Source organism: Lepidothrix coronata, unplaced genomic scaffold (assembly GCF_001604755.1).
Source record: "Lepidothrix coronata isolate B3197 unplaced genomic scaffold, Lepidothrix_coronata-1.0 Scaffold308, whole genome shotgun sequence".
NCBI classification, from domain to species: domain Eukaryota; kingdom Metazoa; phylum Chordata; class Aves; order Passeriformes; family Pipridae; genus Lepidothrix; species Lepidothrix coronata.
This window is the reverse complement of record NW_016690488.1, coordinates 95,782-115,339: the sequence shown is the minus strand read 5'-3', so window position 1 is coordinate 115,339 and position 19,558 is coordinate 95,782. Positions and strand designations below refer to the sequence as shown.

At 63.9% G+C, this 19,558-nt stretch overlaps 3 protein-coding genes across 5 annotated transcripts; 2 read left to right on the top strand and 1 right to left on the bottom strand.

The window, feature by feature from the left end:
- Nucleotides 1-150: 150 nt before the first annotated feature.
- On the bottom strand, nucleotides 151-6,830 carry CANT1 (calcium activated nucleotidase 1). Its single transcript, XM_017837727.1, has 4 exons — nucleotides 6,801-6,830; nucleotides 4,646-5,285; nucleotides 4,198-4,401; nucleotides 151-3,711 (listed from the first exon to the last, which is right to left on the bottom strand). The coding sequence occupies exons 2-4, from the start codon at nucleotides 5,262-5,264 to the stop codon at nucleotides 3,341-3,343; spliced, it is 1,194 nt and encodes a 397-aa protein (XP_017693216.1). The 5' UTR covers nucleotides 5,265-5,285; nucleotides 6,801-6,830; the 3' UTR covers nucleotides 151-3,340.
- Nucleotides 6,831-7,417: 587 nt separating this feature from the next.
- Nucleotides 7,418-12,533, top strand: C1QTNF1 (C1q and tumor necrosis factor related protein 1). 3 transcript variants are annotated; one of them, XM_017837632.1, is made up of 5 exons: nucleotides 7,418-7,805; nucleotides 10,042-10,180; nucleotides 10,437-10,590; nucleotides 10,708-10,835; nucleotides 11,174-12,533. In XM_017837632.1, exons 3-5 carry the CDS (start codon nucleotides 10,451-10,453, stop codon nucleotides 11,722-11,724), a joined length of 819 nt encoding a protein of 272 aa, XP_017693121.1. In that variant the 5' UTR covers nucleotides 7,418-7,805; nucleotides 10,042-10,180; nucleotides 10,437-10,450; the 3' UTR covers nucleotides 11,725-12,533. The 3 variants fall into 3 exon arrangements, with proteins under 3 accessions (XP_017693121.1, XP_017693122.1, XP_017693120.1); XM_017837633.1 differs by having other exon boundaries at nucleotides 10,417-10,590; XM_017837631.1 differs by having other exon boundaries at nucleotides 10,042-10,590.
- A 1,012-nt stretch (nucleotides 12,534-13,545) lies between these two features.
- ENGASE (endo-beta-N-acetylglucosaminidase) lies at nucleotides 13,546-18,178 on the top strand. The gene is made up of 14 exons (XM_017837636.1): nucleotides 13,546-13,757; nucleotides 14,093-14,169; nucleotides 14,305-14,506; nucleotides 14,795-14,943; nucleotides 15,033-15,190; nucleotides 15,361-15,509; nucleotides 15,667-15,832; nucleotides 16,163-16,266; nucleotides 16,502-16,610; nucleotides 16,711-16,883; nucleotides 17,103-17,257; nucleotides 17,357-17,459; nucleotides 17,551-17,665; nucleotides 17,774-18,178. The coding sequence occupies exons 1-14, from the start codon at nucleotides 13,546-13,548 to the stop codon at nucleotides 18,176-18,178; spliced, it is 2,277 nt and encodes a 758-aa protein (XP_017693125.1).
- The last annotated feature ends 1,380 nt before the right edge of the window (nucleotides 18,179-19,558 follow it).

Below are 19,558 nucleotides of genomic sequence, written 5' to 3'. Positions count from 1 at the left end.
GGTCGTGCCCGAGCGTTTCTTCCCACTTCAGCCCCTCCAGCCCAGCTTGTCCTACCCCCGAATCCCCTTGCCCACTTCCCACTCCTACCGGAGGTCCTGCACCACAGCGACCTTCCCGAGGCCTCAGGCCTCTCCCCCTGGGCAGCAGCTCCTGCCCTCTAGCACAACTCCAAAAATCCACCTTGTCCCTGTCCTGGCTGCGTGTTGGGGTTTAACCCCAGTGGGCAACTGAGCCCCCACAGCCTCACTCCCCCCGGTGGGGTGGGGAGAGAATGGAGAGGGTGAAAGTGAGAAAACTCCTGGGCTGAGGTAAAGGCAGTTTTACAGGTGATGCAAAAGCCACGCACAAGCAAAGCAAACCAAGGAATTCCTTCACCCCTACCCCATGGCAGGCAAGTGCTCAGCCATCCCCAGGACAGCTGGGCTCCAGCACGTGTGATGGTGACTTGGGAGAGACAAATGGCCATAACTCCTAATGTCCCCCCCCTCCTCCAGCTCTATATGCTGAGCATGACACCATACAGTATGGAATATCCCTTGGGTCAGCTGGGGTCACTGTCCTGGCTGTGTCCCCTCCCAAAGCCTTGTGTCCCCACTGCCCCTCACTGGTGGGCTGAGGAGCAGAAAAGGCCTCGAGCTGTGCAAGTGCTGCTCAGCCATAATAAAAATATGTCTGTTACCAGCACTTTTCCCAGCACCAATCCCAAACACCAATCCCCACACCACCTAATATGTAAAGACACGACTCTATCCCCATCAAAACCTCCATGCTGTGTCACCGTGGAGGTGTCGGGGTGCTGCTGCTGTCACTAGACCTGTACCCCGTGCCCGGGGGGCTGCGCTTCATCTCTCCTGCAGTGCCTCTGTCCCAGCGGAGCGGGCAGGGAGTCCGGCTCTGCCTCTGGGCAGGGACACAGCTTCCAAGCACAGCCAGGCCAGGTGTCACGGGCACATGTTAGCAGGGATAGTTGCCACTGTGGCTACAACAGCTGCTCCCAAGACAGCCTCTTGCCATGGCACTCCCACAGCTGCTCATGGTGGAAGGAGGTGTTGGAGCTGCTTGGCCTCTGGAACAAGAAGAAACAGTGGAACTGCGGGCAGCCAGACCTTGTCCAATCCCTGCCTGAGGCTTCAGGAAACATGTGGGAGGTGACAGTACTGACAGTGCCAGGATGCTGGATGGCACCTGGAGATGGGGTTTCAGGTCCCCAGCTCTACTGCAGCACTCATGGTCTACAGAGACTCCAGCAGCAGCAGGATTCCTGCCAGCCTGGCTGCCCAAGGCACCGGTGCTGTTGCTCCAAGGGTACCTCAGGGCTGAGGTCTGGGGCCCAGGGATGCTTCAGCCCAGGGAACAAGAAGGGGTCATGTGGCAGGGACAGCCACCAGCACAGTCACTGGCACAGCCCTGGGGCCGTGACAGGTGCTATGGAGCTGTTGGCCCTGAGTCAGGAGGGTGAGTAAGGCCAGGAGAGGCTGTGCCAAGTGAAGTGCAGGCAATGGCTGAGTGGCCGTAGTGGCCCAGGGCCAGCTGGCACCAGCATGGGCCGGGAACGCACCCTGGATGCCCTGGGCTGGGTGCTGCATGGCCCCGAGGCCACATGCAGGGGCCGAAGCCAGGTCTGCCCGCAGCACTGGGGACAGGTCCATGTCCAGAGGAGACAAGCGCATCCGCTCACAGCCCAGCGCCGGCTGAGTCATTGTCTGGGCTAAACGAAAACACGTGTCTGGCCTCGTCCGCGCCCCGCACGGCTCGCGAAGGTGCCGGCAGCGTAAACAGGGATGAGGCGGAGAGAGCCTGTCTGGGCTCTTGGGAGGGCTCTGTCCTCTGCAGGTCCTTCCACCCAACTACAGCCCAGTCACTGTACCAACAGGCCCCCTCCCTCCCTGAGCACTGCTGTACCCCCAGCAGGACAGTGCCAGGGCACAACCAGGGGCCATGGTGGGCCCAAGGCCCCCCCAAACCACAGTAGGCAGGCCCAGTTCACTGAAGGCTTGCCTGCTGGCAGAGCTGCTCCAGGGGCAGGGTGTTAAGGGGGACCGAACCAGGAACAGCATGCAACCAAACATTGGTCCTGGCGTGAGGATGTGCTGCCCTGTGACCTGGAGCAGGGCAGGGCTGAGCCGGGGAGTGTGGGCAGGCCACAAGCCACATCCCCCAAGGTCAGAGGGGTCAGAAGGTCCCTGGGGCCAGCAGATGCCCCTTTGACACTTCTGGCTCCCGAAACTGCGCAAGTTCCTGCCAGAGGCCACAGGCTGCGGATGTGATTTCACAATGTGCTGGGGAAGGCTCCCTGGCCAAAGCCTCGGGCTGCTACGAATGCTTCCCAGCTGCTGTCAGCCCTGGGAAGCTGAGCTGGCGCTTCTGGCTCTGCTCCTGCACCGAGCACAGCAGCCCTTGGACAACGGGGCCATGCATGCCACTGCCAGATTCCAGCAGCTCCTGTCCAGGGCTCAGCTATTCCTGGAGCTCACAGCTCTGGGGCTGGAGCCACCTCTGGGGCTGGAGCCATGTGCAGTCAGGGCTGGGAGAAGAGACACAGCCAGCACACACATGGCTCACAGGAGGTGGGCTGCGAATGGCACTAGAATGGGCCCATCAGTTGCTTGGGACCACCTCTTGCCCCTGCCCCACAGGCAGGGCCACTGTGACAGTACCACAGCACCAGGAGTGGCAGTGGAACCGGTGCTACCAGTGGTGCTGGAACTGCTGCACCTCCCGTGGTGACAGAGGCAGAGGGACACAGCCACTGTCCCTTCCTACGTATGACTTTTCCCAGAAACAGGCCACCTGTCACCCCAGCCATCACCTCACCCAGCTTATGGGAAAAGGGAAGGAAAACCAGCTTCTGGGGAAAAAGCCTGATGAAATCTGGGTCTGACTCGCTTCAGCTGCACACCCCTTCCTCTGCCTGGGGAGCCCCGCGGCGCATGAGGCAGAGCTGGAGAGCTGGGGCTCAGCTGCTCCTCAGCTGCAAACCCAGAGACCGGATGTCACCAGAATCGCTGACCCACCACAGAGGGGTCTGTCGCAATTCGGGGCTGGGCACTAAGGACTGCAGCAGGGCCTGCCCGGAAACCGATGCTCCAGGATGTGGCCACTGCCACTGGGGCCGGGAGCACCCTGTGGTGGCGGTCCCTTGCCACCAGGTGCCACTGTCGAAACACTCGCACCATGCCTGCTGCAGCACAGCCAATGCTTTACGGGAGAGGCCATGGCCAAGAACAGAGCTGGGAGTGCTGTCTGGCATCCCTCGCAGAGCCCAGGCTGGAAGCAGGTTGGCAGGGACTGCCCATGCCCCTCGGCCGCCCGCGCCCCTCCACTCGGTCCAAAAGTCTGTTAAATAAACTCGATGCCCTCGTACTTCACACTCCCGATCCTGGTCTCGGGCAGGAGTAAGCGCCCATCCAGAGTGAAGGCCATGATGTAGCTGGCGATCTTGCCGTTGTCCTCTTCCGATTTCAGCGCCACGATGATCTGGTCATCTGTGTCTGGGATGAACTTGAAGGAGGAGAAGCCATGGGTGGGAACCACCTCGCCCACATGCCCCACTGTCACGTCCCCGAAGTCCTGGGTGGAGCTCAGCAGCAGGTTGGTGCCTCGCCGCTCGTCCGCCCTCTCGCTGTAGCGCTCGTGGCTGGCGCGGCGCGGCAGGAAGAACCAGCGCTGCAGCGTGTCGCTCCAGGAGGCCGACTCGTGGATCAGGTACCCTGCGGCAGGAAGTGGAGTGTGACCGCATGGGGCACACGGCACCGGCCGGGCTGGGGCAGGACCCTCTCCCTCCTCCTCCCCTCCTCTTCCCCCTCCAAAACACTTCACAGGTTGCAGCCCTGCACAGGCAGCCCCTGTGAACATTTCTGCCTCCTTCTGCCCCACTGCTCAGCAGCAACATCTCAGTCCCTTCCAGAGCCTGACAGGGGCACCTGGCACAGCTCGCTCTGCCCAGGGGCCTGGCTGCCAGCCCAGTGTCAGCTGAGCCACCCCAGCTGCTTGTGGCACACTCAGGAGAGGGAAATGGCCAGGGCAGGGGAAGGCTCTGGCCTCTGTGCCAGGACACAGGGAGGTCTCTGACTGCCAATGGCCTTTTAATATCACCCAGTATAATACAGTCCCAGTATCCCTAGGGAGGGTGACCGGCCCTGGAGCCGTCAAGGGTGTGGGATATGGGGTGACAGGAGGTTGTGCCCGCTCCATACCTGGGGGTCGGATCCCTGCTGCAGCCCTCAGGGCATTGTAGTTTGCCACCCAGTTCTCGTGGCTCACGTCGCCCTTGTAGCCGATGACCTTCACCCATAGGGGGTTCTCGTTCACCACCTCCCCCGTCGTGGTGGTCCACTCCTTGCCCAGTCCCCCCACATACAGGTGCTCGTCCTTCACCGCCAGCCACTCTGCCTTGAAGCCTGCGGTGGAGAGAATGGCTTGAGGGGGCCTTGGCCAGCACAAGGGCATCAGAGTGGCCCCACACCCTGAACACCACACCCTAGAGCCCAGTGCTGGGCACAGCGTCCCCCATGCAGCTGGCCCCTGGGCAGGAATTGCCCCCATCCTGGCCAGGCACAGGGGTCACAGGAAAGGTGCACCCCACCTCAACAAGCCGAAAAGAGCTTCACTGCTCTGCATCCACAGGGCAGGATAGGAGCTCACCTTTCCCCACGGTGCCGTCCCCATCCGGGAGGATCACCCAGGGCACCACCTTGTTGCCCTCAATCTGGTAGACCACGCCGGTCCGGTCGTCCACGGCGTACAGCTTCCCATTGAAAACCACCAGCTCAGAGAGCTCCATGCCCCGGCCCTTCTCAGCCAGGTGGGACTGCAGCATGGTCTCGTCCTTGTCCCACTCCACTGTCACGCTGTCCCCACTGTCTGACAGCACCAGGTAACCCTTCTTCAGGTAACTGAACCAGGTGTGCTCCTGGGAGCCCCGGGACTGCGTGTCCAGGTCCGCGATGACAGCGATGCGGTAGCGCACGCCCTCGGGGTTTCTCTGGGGGGGGGACAGCGGGTAGGTGTCATTGTAGCGGTCCCCTGCCCGCAGGCCGAGCTGCCAGGTCCGAGGGCTGGGGGGGCCATGTCGTGCTGGGGAGGAGCGGTGCAGGCAGAGGAGCAGCAGCACGAACCCCACACAGGCTGAGGACAGCACGATGGCCTTCCAGCGCAGTCGGAAGCGGGGGTCAGCACCCTTGGTCATGGACGCGAGGACAGGCAGACCACCCACGCTGATCCGGAGGGGGCTCATAGACTCATGGCAGGGCGGGACTGGCATTAGAGTGGGGGCAAGGAGAACCTAGTGGAAAGAGGGGAGGGAGAAGGTCAGATTGCTGGAGCTGGCACCAACTGAGCTTGGGGGGTGGCAGGACACAACCATGAGGGACCCTATCCCCCCTCCTGTAGCAGGAGAAGGTACTCCCACCTCATGCGTGTAGGAGCCACCACACCCAGGGGCTGTTTGCTGCTGGAACCACTCTCAGCCCCTCTCACCTAGCCCCCACACCACCTTAAACCAAATGAGCCCCAGTGCATTGGCAGGAACACATGACCTGCCCAGCACCTTTACCTGGCCCAGGGTCGCTGCAGCCCAGGCAGCGAGCCAAGGCAACCGGCTCAGGGGGAGCCCTGTATCGGGGTGTCCTGAGGTATGTCCCCACACAGCCCCAGGAGTGAGTGGGTTCCCCTCTGGTGGCGAGGATGACCTTTGCTGCCTCCAGGGAGGCTGGTTGGCCTGGCCCAGCTCCCGCAGCCCTGGGAACAGGCCCCACTGGTGAGGGCTGAGTGCGTCCCCAGGCTCCACAGGGACACCTTGAGACACGTGGCAGCTCCGCCCGAGCAGGATGTCAACACCTGAGCAGGAAGCACAGCACAGGGCACACACCCTGACCTGCTCAGTCTTAAGAGACACAGCAGACCCCCACCCCTGCCCACGCTCACAGTGTATATCCCTCCGGGCATGTGGGCACTACAAGCCCACCCCAGACTGTGCCCACTGTGCCCACCCGCGGGGACGGGGTGCCGGCAGTTCTCCTCACTGCCACCTCCCTCCCTGCAGCACAGTGGACGTGGCAGTGGCCCGGACTCCTGCAGAGGGGCACCCCGGGCTGAGCAGGGGGCAAGAAGCCCCCAAGACCGGATCCATGCTTGTTCCGCGCCATGCAGCCTGGGGCAGAGACCCCCCAGCTCACGGCAGGGAAAGGGGTCCCCAGCTGCCATCCCAGGGCTGTCCCCAGTGGGTCCGTCCGTGTCCCCGCGCCCGGAGCTGGGCTCGGGTCGTGCTCCCCGCAGGGTCTCAATGTGCCTTTCAGCAGACCGAGCGGAGAACAGAGCCGGCATTGAGCGTGGGGGGCCGACCCCGGGCAGGGAGGCTCCGGCGCGGCGGGCACGGAGAGCCCGCGGGGCTGCTGCTCGGCCCGGGACCCCGCTGGGGCGAGGGGGGAGCGCCCCTCGCCCTGCCGGACCCGGAGCATCGCCCTCGGCACGGCCTCGGGGACCCCCCAAAACCCCGGGCCACGGTCACAGGCACCCCTCTGGGCACGGACACGGGGACCACCCCAACACCCCCGGGCAGGGACACGGGATCCCCTCATAAGGACACGGGGACCCCCCCATCTCCGCCGAGCGCGCCCTTGGGGACCCTCGCGCTTCTTCCCGGGCAAGCTACCGGACTGAGCGGGGCCCTGAAGTCCCCGGCGCCGCGCGGGGCACGGCCCCGGAGACCCCGCCGCTCCCGCCCGGGCAGGGTGCTCGGGGCCCGCGGTGGGGACCCCCGGCTGCCGGCCCGGCGCCCCCCGCCCGTGTCCCCGCTCACCGCGGCGCCGCCGCTCCCCCGCCGCGCGCAGCCGCCGCCGCCGCCGCCTACAGCTCCCGGCGGCCCCGCGCGCCGCCGCCGCGACCGGGAGAGACCAGACCTCCGGGTCCGCGAGAGGACTACAACTCCCAGAAGCCCCCACGCAGCACAGACCGCCCGCCGCGCCGCGGGGGCTGCCGGGAGCTGTAGTCCGCGCCGGGCCGGGCCCCGCCAGGCCGGGTGTCGCACGCGGGAGGATGGAGCCCAGCGGCGGGGGCCGAGCCGGCCCTGCGGGGTGGGCATAGCCCGGCTGCCCGGAGGGCATGACCTCGCTGCAGGCCCCGGTGCAGCCCGGCCCCAGCCTGCAGCAGATTCTGTCGCTGTGCCGGCTGTCCCTGGTGTCCCTCTGCCACTGGGGTGTGGGGAGCGGGACAGACCCAGCCCTGCGGTGTGGGACCCGTGCGCGTGTCCGACCGCCAAAAGCTGGTTCCCGGTGGGGCTGTGCTGGCCCCGGTGCCCTCGGGGCTGAGAATGGCCGGCGACGCTCCCGGCATGGGGCAGGGTCCTGCCTCGGGGCCACCGGCACCCGCCGGGGCCCGCCCCGTCCGTGGCGCGGGCGCGGTGCGGCGGCACCGGGAGCACACACGGTTTATTCGGCCTGTCCTGGGAGCACAGACGGTTTATTCGGCCTGTCCCGGGAGCACACACGGTTAATTCGGCCTGTCCTGGGAGCACAGACGGTTTATTCGGCCTGTCCCGGGAGCACACACGGTTAATTCGGCCGGTCCCGGGAGCACACATGGTTAAGGCGGCCGCGGGCGCACATCTGGCGGGGGAGGGCTGCAAGCCTCGTCCCGCGCCTGGCTGCCTCCTGCGCTTCCAAAAAGTGCATTTCCGCCCGGGCCGAGAGAGGAGAAGGCTCCGGAGCGGGAGGCACCGATCGGCCGCGGGCAGGCTCTGCCCCGGCCCGGGGGATGCTCTAGGGCAGCAAAGGCAGCGCCGGGAGGGAGCAGCCCTGCCCCAGAGGTACGTGGGGGGCAGGTTTTGGGGAGCCCTGCAGGCCTGGGCACCAGGCCTAGAGCTGCACTGTGTTATGCTCACTGTGGCTGCTGCGGCATCCCTGCGGAGACACCCGAAGGCGGCTCCGCCTCGCCAGGATCGCGTATGCCCTGGGGCAGGTCCAGCGAGGGGCACCGGTCCTTGTGCCCCACCCCCGCCCAGTGAGGCTGGCCCCTCCCCAGCATTTCTGTAGGGGACACTTTGGCTGTTGGGGTCCCTGCACAACATCTTACTGGTGCTGCAGGAGCTGGAAGGCTGCAACCACCCCGCGCAGCCCCCACACTGCTGCCTGCCGGGTCTGCACTGCTTCAGGGGGGAAAAAAGGGCTCTGCAACTATTCCAGCTGCTGCAGCAGAATGTGGGGGTCCTGTCCCACCAGCACGACCCCAGAGGCATCCCAGCTCCAGCTGCTGTGGAGCAGGGAAGTCTGTGTCCACCACCCTGAGTGGAGGGACAAGCAGGGGGTGCAGGTCCTGCCGCCTACATGCCACCCTGAGCCCCTTGTTCCTCCCTCAGAGTTTGTTCTGTTTCATCCTGGTCTTTATCTCTGCCTGGAATGTATTTTGGGATGTTTTGACTTGCAGTCCCAAGGCTTCCGCAGCCACTGAGTTTAAATCTCCAACCGTTCCTGGAGAGCATCCAACCCTGACAGGAAAAACCGCGTCCCTCGGCAGGGCTGTGTGTGCCCACACGCACGTGAGCACCTCCCACCTGGCACACCTGTGGGGTACAGGGGGGACGTGCTGGGGGCCCAGAGAGCCCCACGTACCCTGTGTGTGCCACATGTTTGCCTCCATTCCCAACAGCCTGGGAAGCACTGTCTGGTGCTTCCTGGTGAAGGGTTTCTCCTCATGGAGCACCTCCCTGGGACACTGTGTTTTCCCCAGGGCTGAGCCTGCTCTGGGTCCTGGGGGAATGTCTGGTTTCATGGTCTCAGAGCTGAGGGAAATCCACAGGCTTTCCAAATTCCTGGCATGCTCCATGCCATGCTCAGCAGCTCAAGGCCAGGCAGGATGAGCAGAGCCAGGGCCAAGCTGGGTGATACCTGCTCATGAGCCCCTACTTGGCCTTCTCCATGCTTCTATCCATGAATCTGCCTCTCCCCTGCCTCAGAGCTGAGTGCCCACAGCCCTGCCTCTCCCCACATCCGGCAGCACCAAGACATGGGCCGAGATAATGGGGTAAGAGATGGTGGGACAGAGGGGCCCAGAAACCACACGAAGGGGTGAGGCACTTAGCAGAGGGTGCAAGCAGTGGGAAAAGCCCTTTGGAGCTTTTCCCTATCCCTTCGCCCCTTCCCGGTTCCAGTGACTCATGATCCAGTCATCCGCCCTGGCCTCGAACGCCCTCCGCACCCGCTGCGGGAGCACACACAGTCCCCCGACCCCCAGCTTGGGAACAAGAGTAACAGCCACCCAATACCGACTGAGGGCCCCAGTGCTCCGAGAACGGGTATTCAGCAAAATAACAGGATTCTGCCCCAAAATCCTTCCTAGCCTCGCCCACCCCCAGGGCAGGGCAGGGCTGCGCAGGCCCTTTGCCCCTTGGGCCGGTGCTCTGGGATCCCGTCAGAGCTGTGGAGCATGGCTGGGTGGTGCCAGGGGAGGCCGCTTGGGAGGGGAGAACGGCAAAGGCCGCACCCAGTCCCAACCCAGGGAGGTGCCTGGCTAAGACAGGAGACTGGGGAGCAGCCAACCCCATCCCAACCCAGCACCGCCTCAGACCCTGCTGCCGCGGGATGCCGAGCACTGGGCAGTGCCACACGCCTGTTTGGCCAAGGCTCGGGGCCTGGCGCCTCGGGGCCAAAGGACAAGGTGCTGCGTGCCTGGCCCCACGTCTCCATCAGATATGGCTGCGATAAGGCAGGGAAGGGCCATGGAGGGCTCGGGCTGGGCCACGGTGCCACCACCACTGCAAATATTTGTTTTGGCCCCACATAGGATGTGGTCTCCCAGGAAGGTTTCTCCCTGTGGTAGCCAGCTCTGAGCTGGGACTGCCAGCCCACATCCATGTCTCTGGAGAAGTGGTTCTTGTGCCCTTGCAAACCCTTTGGCTAGCAGCCCCTGGGGCACAGGAGCCCCCTGCAGAGCCTGTGCAGCCTGTGCTGCATCCTTGCAGGAGTGGGGATGCAGATATGCTCCCCAGACAGGGCTGCACCCTGACATTTGCCTTGTGGCATCTGGAGCTGCCTGTAATTTTTCAGGTGCTGACACCCTAAATTGCTGCTCTTGGGCATTCATGGGAGGCAGCTGAAGCCAGGCTGAGCAGGAGCAGCAGCACTCGGCCCAGGATTTGGCTGGTCATCTAGAGCCTGCTGCTCTGCTCCACCCTCAGCTCTCCAGGTAATCCCCTCTGCTGCGTGTGCCAGGACTTGGGAGACTGCATGGTCCTGGCCCACATGTTGGTGAGCCCAGAGCCTCCACACTGCCCCAGTGTGGGTCTCCCCAGGTGCTCACTGGGGTGACAGTGTGTCCCACAGTCCAGCCAGAAGCCTAGGACTGTGCAGTGCACAGGTCCTGTCCTAGGACAGTGCAGGGCATGGTTGGACTGGGCATCTCCACACTCCTGTCCCCCTCAGCTATCCCTGGCACCTCACAGGGCACTGCCAAGGCATGGAGGGGCTGTGGGTGCACAGTGTCCTGCTGCTCTGCCTGCTGCTGTCCTGCCCTGTGGGGAGCCAGACTGGACCCAGTCCCGACCAGCAGTGGTGGACAGATGCTGAAGAGGCCCCAGCCCGGCACCAAGCTGCCAGGTGAGGGGACCCCAGGGCCAGGGCACTGCAAAATGGGGGCCAAGGCAGCCTTGGTGCCGCAGAGGGCCCCCGCCCCCTCCGTAGCTCCCTGTTGGGCTTTGCTTTCTGCCTTGCCAGGGCCACACGGGAGCAGAAGGCTGATGGTGCCCAGGAGGGGCTGCCCCCACGGCCCCGCTGTGTCCGCTGCTGCCCCCCGCCCGACCAGTACCAGCCTCTGCCTCAGATCAACATGACCATCCTGAAAGGTGAGGGCTAGTAGGACCCCACTCTGTGTGCCAGAATCTGTTGCCCCACAACTGGGTTCCCAGTGCCAGCTCTTGCACAGACTGGGAGCAAGAACCTGGGGTGGTACCTGTGGTCCAGTGCCCTGCATGAGCAGAGGGCAAGAGCCACGCCAGGGTGTGAGCAGCCACTGCTCTGGTGGCCTCTGGGCAGCAGCATCAGGGGAGGGGGGTAGGGGCAGGGCAGGACTGGGACATGCCTGCTCCCTCCATCCTTCTCTGTAAGGCAGACAGGCTTTCAGGGTGTGGGTTCAGTGCTGGCCCCCGCCTGACAGTCCAGCTCTCCCTCCTGCTCTGCCCAGGGGAGAAGGGGGACCGTGGCGAGCGTGGCATCCAGGGCAAGTTTGGCAAGACGGGGGTGGCCGGCAGCAGGGGCCACGCAGGGCCCAAGGGACAGAAGGGCAGCATGGGCGCCCCGGGGGAGCGCTGCAAGAGCCACTATGCCGCCTTCTCGGTGGGCCGCAAGAAACCCCTGCACAGCAATGACTACTACCAGACCCTCATCTTCGACACGGAGTTTGTCAACCTCTACAGCCACTTCAACATGTTCACGGGCAAGTTTTACTGCTATGTCCCTGGGATCTACTACTTCAGCCTCAATGTGCACACCTGGAACCAGAAGGAGACCTACCTGCACATCATGCACAACGGGGCAGAGGTAGTGATCCTCTACGCCCAGGTGAGTGACCGCAGCATCATGCAGAGCCAGAGCGTCATGCTGGAGCTGCGGGAGCAGGACGAGGTCTGGGTGCGGCTCTACAAGGGCGAGCGTGAGAACGCCGTCTTCAGCGATGAGTATGACACTTACATCACCTTCAGTGGCCACCTCATCAAGTACAGTGGAGACCCCTGAACACCAGCCCCTCCCAACTCCTTCTGCACCAGGCCGGGTGGCCAAGGAGCTCCTGTGCCCTCTCATCCTGGGCATGCCACCCCCATTATGCTGTTAGCCACCCACCCTTCTGTTACTACCCTCAGCACCTGCCTCAATGTGTGAATTCCCCCACTCCAGCTTCTTGAGACTGATCAGATGCACCTGGAGGAGCTGGAGCCATTTCCAGCCTCTGCCACATTTGTGACTGGGAAGCAGCTGCTCACCTGGGGTGGGCAGGGAGCTCCTTCCACGCCCCTCCCACCTGTTCCATAGCCGGGTTTGCTGGGCAGAGCCCACTGTGGCACTGGCTGAGCTGGCACCAGGGGAACAGCATGACTGCTGATGCCCTGGTACAAGCCAGCGCAGACACGTGCACCGTGTTCCTCCTCCATGCACCATGCTGTGCTCCCTGCCTCGAATGGGCAGAAGGTGCTCAGCACCATCAGGAAAAGCAATGAACCACTAAGGGGCCCCTTTCCTTCTGCAGAGCTGGGGGCCAGTGGGGCGGGCGTCACAGCATGGGGCTGGGTACCCTTGGTGGGAATGGATTGCGTCAGTTCCCTCTGCAGGTCCTGTCACTGCTCGCCACAGCCTCTGCTGGGGAGGGGCTGGCTCCCCACCGGCAGCCCTGACAGAACCTTTGGCCTCAGCCACTTCCTCTTCCGTTAGATTATCTGATGGCCAGGCTTCTTGTTTGTGTAGATGCTGCAGTGGTGTGGGGCAGCATTCTGACCTCCCTGTACAGCTCTTGCTACATTAAACACCCCATGTTTCCAGCCTTGCTCACATCCTCAGTGTCCTCTTGCTTTGTGTGTATGGAGGCTCCAAAGGGCTCACGACAGATTTCTGCTTCTGGAGTGCTGGGGTTTCCCGAGAGCCGTGGGCTGGTACAGTGCTGTTGGGCTGGGAGTGGAAAGGGAAGGGCAGACTGTCCCTAGAGAGACGGGGATCCTGTGCTGGGTCTGCACGGGATCGGCTGTGTCCTGAGGGCTGGGAGCTGAGCACAGTGACGGAACTGTCAGCCTGGGAACAGGGCAGGCTGGGGAGGGTTGCCAAGAGTCCAGGTCATCCGGCACGGCCACAGAGAGGAGACAGGTCTGAGGTGAAGCTGGGAGTCAGGGTCTGGAAGGGCAGGTCCATGGCTGGGCTGATCAGGGCTGCAGCTGGAGACCAGCACCTCAAGCACATCAGAGAGAGGAGTGGGGGCTCAGGCTGAACTCAAATAGAGCCCTGGCACCACAGGTGGGGAGGTGGGGGATGGAGGATGTCTGGGTGAGGTTGGTCAGGGCATCCACTGCTGTACCTGTGTGGTGTGGGCAGCAGGGCCCCAGCCCAGTCCCATGGCAGGGCCAAAGCCTCCTGGCAGCACCAGCCCCTCAGGACCAGCTACCATCTCCATCCCAGTCTGCACAGCAGGGTCTGCTATGGGACACAGTTTGCATCCCAGCACACAGATCCTATCCTGGGACACATGTTCTATCTCAGGACACACAGCCCGGTCCCAGTACAGATGTCTCATCCTGGGAGACACATCCCTATCCTGGGACACATGGCCCCTCATCCCAGCACACTTGTGCCATCCCAGGTCACATGTCCCATCCCAGAACATAAAGTCCACCCAGAGACGTGTGGTTCCATCCCAGGACATGTATCCCATCCCAGGACACACGTCCTATCCCAGCATACATGTCCCATCGCGGGAGACACGTCCCCATCCCAGGACTCACGCCCCTATTCCAGGACCCGCGGTGCATCCCAGGACACGTCCCGCCCCGTGACTCGCGGGCGGTGCCGGGGGCGATGGGGGCTGGCGAGGGCGGAGCTCCGGGGCCGCGCCCCCGGGAAAGCCGGGCCCGGTGGCGGCGGCGCCGCGGTCAGTGCGGGAGCGGCGGCGGCAGCAGCGCCATGGCGGAGGCGCCCGAGGGGCCCGGGCGGCGTGGGAAGAGGACGGGAACCGACTCCGGGGCAGAGGAGCCGGCGGAGGCGGAGCGGGCCGGGCGGCGGCGGCGGAGGTGGATGGCGGGGGCCGGGGCCGCGATCGGGACCGGGGTCGGTGCTGTGATCAAGACCGGGACCCAGACCGGGGCCGGGACGGGGACCAGGATGGGAATCGGGACCAGGACTAGGATGGGCACCGGGGCGGGGATCGGGCCGGGATGGGAATCGGAGCCGGGGTGGGGACCGGGACTAGGAGCGGAATGGGGTTCAGGATCAGGACCAGAATGGGGATGGGGAATGGGTTAGGGATCGGGACCGGGATGGGGACCGGTGCCCGGGCTCGCGGGGCCCCGGAGGGCGCTGACCGCGGTGCTGGTCCGGCCCGGCACTCACCCCCATCCCGGGGCAGCTTCCAGCCGGCGGCGGAGACCCGGGGAACCACCGTCCTGCACGACACCATCAATGACCGCCCGCAGCCCCTGCCAGGTGAGGCACCGTGAGAGGGGCCCGCTGCACTGCTGGGGCCCTGCCGGGGTGAGGACAGTCTGGTGCCAGTGCCGGTGGCGAGCTGCTCAGGCAGTGCTCTCTGCTGACCCTGTCCCGTCTCCCCACCGCCCCCAGCGAGGTACTTCGACACAAAGACGACAGAGCCCATCAGCTTCTTCTTGTCCGGCCTGGAAGAGCTGCTGGCCTGGCAGCCCAACAGCAACGATGACTTCAACATCTCGGCCGTGCCGCTGGCCAAGCGCCAGCCCCCACTCCACAGCAGGAGGCCCCGGACGCTGGTGTGCCATGACATGCGTGGCGGGTACCTGGAGGACAGGTACGTGCTGGGTGGAGGGGAGATGCAGTAGCGGGGCTTGATGTCTCAACCCCCAAACCACTTCTGTTTCTGGATGATGTTTCCTTCCAGCTCAGCCACAGGTGGGCAGGGATGGGGCATTTGGCTTTTGGTGCCAGTGCTCAGCAGCCTTGCTCAGGCTGGGATGTTCAGGGCTGGGTCAGTGCCACAGCTGTGCACAGCTTTCAGGTGTGAGTCAGGCTCCTACCCAGCCCTGCAGCATCTGCCAGCGTCCTTCCTACACTGCCCAACCCTCTTTTCTCTCTGCAGGTTCATCCAGGGCTCAGCCACACGCAACCCCTACGTCTTCTACCATTGGCGCTACATCGACATCTTTGTCTACTTCAGTCACCACACTGTCACCATCCCGCCCGTGGTCTGGACCAACGCGGCGCACCGGAACGGTGTCCCCGTGCTGGGTGAGGGCAGGGCTGAGCCTGGGGCAACCCCAGGCGTGCAGTGGGTTCACTGGGGCGTGTGGCTGATGCTGCCCTTGCCGTCACCCCAGGCACGTTCATCACGGAGTGGACGGACGGGGAGAAGATGTGTGAGGCGTTCCTGGCTGGGGGGGAGGAGGCGTTCGGTGCCGTGGCCGAGCAGCTGGCCCGCATCGCCCAGCACTACCGCTTCGATGGCTGGCTGGTCAACATCGAGAACACGCTGAGTGTAAGTCATGGTGGCCCTGCTCACCTCCCTGCCTCCCCTGCTCACCTCCCTGCCTTCCCCCTGCTCACCTCCCTGCCTTCCCCCTGCCCACCTCCCTGCCTTTGTACTTCACCCATAGGGAGACCCCATCCCACACCTTTCACCCACCTCTCCCTGCTCTCTCCTGCCAGGCAGCAGCAGTGGGGAACCTGCCCCCCTTCCTGCGGGACCTGACAGCACGGGTGCACAGCGCTGTGCCAGGGGGGCTGGTGATCTGGTACGACAGCGTCCTGCAGGATGGCACGCTGAGGTGGCAGAATGAGCTGAATGAGGACAATAGGTGAGGTCAGCAAAATTGAACCTGGGTGGGGGGCATGAGCCCACCCCAAACCCTGTGCAGGAGTAGTCAGGGCATGACCTGTGCAGCCCTCAGTGTGGGGGGGTGTCTGTGAGGACAGCCGCAGCAACTACCCTGCCACCCTGACCCTCATCCCTAGGGTGTTCTTTGATGCCTGTGATGGGCTGTTCACCAACTACAACTGGAAGGAGAAGCAGCTGGAGCACACACTCAGGCTGGCCGGGCCACGCCACGCTGACGTTTATGTTGGTGTCGATGTCTTTGCCCGTGGGGACGTAATCGGTGGTGGCTTCGACACTGACAAGGTGAGTGTGACAGGGCTGGGCCAGAATGGGACCTTGGACCTCCCCTGGTGCAGGGCTCTGAGCTCCCACCAATGGCTGTGCCATGCCCTGTTGGGCTGCTTATCTGCGGATGAACTGGTGAGGAGTGGGGGATCCCAGAGCTCCTGGACATGCATAGAGAGGGAGCTGAGGGTTCCCCAAGCTGCCATCCCTGGAGAGGGAGATGCCACAGCACATTCCCACAGTGTTCTGCCTCACCACGGGGCCAGTGGGATCTGGGGGGAGCAGGGACAAGACAGGTGACAGTGACTACGTGGTCTGACCTGTGCTGCTCACCACTCATCTCTGCAGTCCCTGCGCCTGATCCGCCAGCACAGCCTCTCTGCAGCCATCTTCGCTCCCGGCTGGGTCTATGAGCACCTGGGGGAGGAAAACTTCCTGCAGAACGAGAATAGGTGAGAGCAGCTCGGCAGGAGGTTGTGGAGGAACGGGGCTGGGCCAGGAGGACTGTGGGGTGGCAGGAACAGGGCTGCCAGGACACCGTGGCTGCCAGGGCACTGTGGTTGGCACACGGGCTGCTGGCCAGGAGCCAGCTGGTCCCACTCTGCCACAGCCGACATGATGCTCTAGGCCATACAGGGCAGTAACTATAGCAAGGGGCTCTGCCCTGACACCCACCTTTGCCTCCAGGTTCTGGAGCTTGCTGGCTGAGTACTTGCCCACACACAGCATCTGCACACTGCCCCTCGCCACCTCCTTCAGCCTGGGCATGGGCACCAGCAGGTTCCTGGATGGAAAGGTGGGTGCAGGGTGACAGCTCTGGTCTGGCTGGACTGGGTTGGGATGGGCAGGGGGTCCCTGCTCTTGGCTCCCCCAGCCCAGCTCTCCCTGTGCTGCAGGACGAAGAGTCTGGGCCCTGGTATGACCTGAGCATGCAGGAGATCCAGCCCCTGTACCCAGAACACCAGGGCAGGCTGAGCACCAGCTGCTGCCTGCAGGACGCCTGGTGTGGGGGCAGCTCCCTGAGGCTGCAGGGGACCATTCCCCCCGGCGAGGAGCGCGTGGCCGTCCGGTGAGTTGGGGCAAAGCCCTTTGCCCCCTCCTCAGCACCAGGCTGGCACCATGTTGGCACAGCACAGCCAGCATGGCCCAAGCTGTGTGGCCCCAGGGCCTCATGGCAAGTGAGCTGCGGCTCTGCCCACACTGCCCAGCACACCTAACCCAATGTATCTTTGTTTCTCTCTCTGTCTCTGTCTCTCTCTCTCTCTCTGGGTGGATTTGGGGTCATCAGCCTCTTCTCTTTGCAGATGCCGGCACCCCCCAAGCTCTTCTTGACCCTGCTCTACAAGCTGGAGGGGCCGCAGTCTGATGACTTTGTGGTGGCACTGGAAGTCACCACCTGGGACTCAGGGACCTGCCTTGAGGGCAACCCCACCTCCCTGCCTGGTGAGGACCCCGTCTCGCCATGCTCTCTGCAGTGAGCACCCGCTGTGTGGCGCGGGACCAGCTCAGTCCCCCGCCCCCTGACCTGGCTCCCTCTTGCAGAGCCCAATGGTCGGTATCACCCCCGGTTCCTCCCGGCTCCACCGCCTGGACTTGCCAAGCTGCTTGCTTCCTGCCACCGTGGCTCCCATGGCTGGACCAGCCGGTGAGTGCCCTGCCTGCATCCTGTCCCCACAGGCAGGCATGAGACCCCGTGGCTCCCTGGTACAATTCCCGCTCTGCCCCTTTCCTCTCAGGTGCTATGAGCTGGAGCTGCAGGACTGCAGCCTGCGAGACCTCTCTGTGATTGTGTCCCGCCAGCAGCCCAGCCCGCGGGAGACATCCTTCACCTGCCTCCTCGGGGAGGTCCGGGTGAGTGCCTGCCGCTGTCAGCTGGAGCCACCTGCCTGATGCCACCCTTGTTCTGGGAAGGTGGGAGGGTGCCTGCTGCTCCCTGACAGCCCTGTGGTTCCCTCACAGGTGCTGGACACGGCCAGCTTGGCGGCTTCCCCACCACAGGTGCAGAGTGTGACAGCCTCGCAGCTTTGGTGGCAGGAGGGCCCTGAGCCCGAGGAGCTCTCACTCAGCCTCACCCTGCGCTGGTCCTTCCCACCTGGCCGTGCTGGATGCTTCCGTGTCCTCAGCCAGGGTGCCCGGTGCCGCCGAGGCCAGACGGCACCGCAGCTGCTGGGGCTGGCACAGGGCTGCCTGTTCCGTGCCGTGGGGCTGCCGGTGCCGCGGCCGACGCCCGGGCAGTCCTGCCGGCTGGAGCTGCTGGTGGAACCGGTGCTGCTGGATGAGCTGCCCGTGGACCCTGACCGCTGGGGCCGCCTCGTGCTGGTCTATTCCTCACCAGGCAGTGGCACCAGTTCAGATGGGCATTAAAGCAACCTTGGTGCAGCCCGTGTTGTTTCCTCCATGTGGTGGGTGGGCTGTGGGTGGGGGACACCAATGGTAGAGGCTGCATTTCATCACCCTGGATAGGTGGGTCCCTCTTCTCCCGATCTGTGGTTGTGCTCAGCCCCTCACCGTGGGGGCCCGCTGGGTGCTGACCAGGGTCCTGTGATGGGCTGGTAGGGACCCTCCTACATGTGTGACCTGCCCCCCAGCTCCTGCAGCACTCACTGCCTGCAAGCTGTGTCCACAGGATGGGGCTACTTGTCCCAAGAACCCCAAGCCCCATACCCCCTCCCCTCAGGGCCCAATCCAGTGGGGAGCTGCCAGCATGGCCACTGTGCCCATCACCGTGGACCCAGCCCAGTGCCATCAGCCTGTGCTGCCTCCCTTGAGCATCTTCTGAGGAGGAGAGAAAATTTATAGCAGCAATTATTTTCTCACAGTCTGGTGAGCAAGCAATTAGCAGGCAGAAGCAGGCGAGCGCGCCCGCAGTGGGGTACTCAGCCACACACCCTCTGTGTGCTGGCCCTGTCCCCAAACAACGTGGGCTCCGATCAGGGACGTCAGTGCCAGTGGTGAGGCGGGAACACGCTGGGGAACGAATTACTTGATGGTTTGAAGAATGAAGGGCTAAGCCCAGCCAAGGAAGGGCTCCCTGTGCCGCACCCTGCTCCCTCGTCATGGTGAGGCCAAGGGCTCCGTAGGTCCCCCCCTCACCCACAGGCTGCAGCCCCCTGCTCAGCACGACTGGACCTGCTGTGGCAGCCGCAGCCCCACGCCCCCGCACCAGCACCCCAGTCAAAACCTGAATTGCCCTGGTTGAAGAAAGAAATCTTTATTAATAATTTCAATAATAATAATAATAATCCTTGTAATAATAATAATAATAATAATAATAATAATAATAATAATAATAATAATACTGTTTATTAGAATGGTCACACCTTTAAGCATACAGGATGGGCCGGCGCCAGCCCGCGCGCCGGGGCGGCGCAGGGGTGCTGTAAGGGAGAAGCCAGTACAGCGATGGACGGAGCTTTGTACACGGGGGCGGGCGGGGGCCGGGGCTATGTACACCGGGAATAGAAAAGGGGGAGCTCATCGCTGGGGCGTCAGGGGGGTCTGCAGACTATAAAGTGAGGTTTGAGGAGTGGCAGAGCCACGTGGGTGGGGGGGCAAGGGGCTGAGTGCGAGGCCGCCCATGGGACGGGGCTGCACCCCAGGGTGGGCTCCACAGCACCCCGTGCCATCAGCCACCGGAGCCAGTGTGCCAGCGGCTGCAGCCCAACCCCGGGGCTCAGGCAGGTCCCCACGGGTGATGCAGCAGCTGAGACCCCGCGCCCAGGGCTGGGGGGTCCTGCTGCCTTG

What these genes read in the sequence shown, in the direction of transcription:
- ENGASE (XM_017837636.1), top strand. Translation starts at nt 13,546, where the DNA reads ATGGGGGCTGGCGAGGGCGGAGCTCCGGGGCCGCGCCCCCGGGAAAGC. An exon ending in GCCGGGCGGCGGCGGCGGAG is followed by an intron (nt 13,758 to 14,092) that starts GTGGATGGCGGG and finishes ATCCCGGGGCAG; the next exon opens with CTTCCAGCCGGCGGCGGAGA. An exon ending in GAGCTGAATGAGGACAATAG is followed by an intron (nt 15,510 to 15,666) that starts GTGAGGTCAGCA and finishes CCTCATCCCTAG; the next exon opens with GGTGTTCTTTGATGCCTGTG.
- CANT1 (XM_017837727.1), bottom strand. Translation starts at nt 5,264, where the DNA reads ATGCCAGTCCCGCCCTGCCATGAGTCTATGAGCCCCCTCCGGATCAGC. An exon ending in GGACGGCACCGTGGGGAAAG is followed by an intron (nt 4,402 to 4,645) that starts GTGAGCTCCTAT and finishes TCTCCACCGCAG; the next exon opens with GCTTCAAGGCAGAGTGGCTG. An exon ending in AGCAGGGATCCGACCCCCAG is followed by an intron (nt 3,712 to 4,197) that starts GTATGGAGCGGG and finishes TTCCTGCCGCAG; the next exon opens with GGTACCTGATCCACGAGTCG.
- C1QTNF1 (XM_017837632.1), top strand. Translation starts at nt 10,451, where the DNA reads ATGGAGGGGCTGTGGGTGCACAGTGTCCTGCTGCTCTGCCTGCTGCTG. An exon ending in GCCCGGCACCAAGCTGCCAG is followed by an intron (nt 10,591 to 10,707) that starts GTGAGGGGACCC and finishes CTGCCTTGCCAG; the next exon opens with GGCCACACGGGAGCAGAAGG. An exon ending in CAACATGACCATCCTGAAAG is followed by an intron (nt 10,836 to 11,173) that starts GTGAGGGCTAGT and finishes TGCTCTGCCCAG; the next exon opens with GGGAGAAGGGGGACCGTGGC.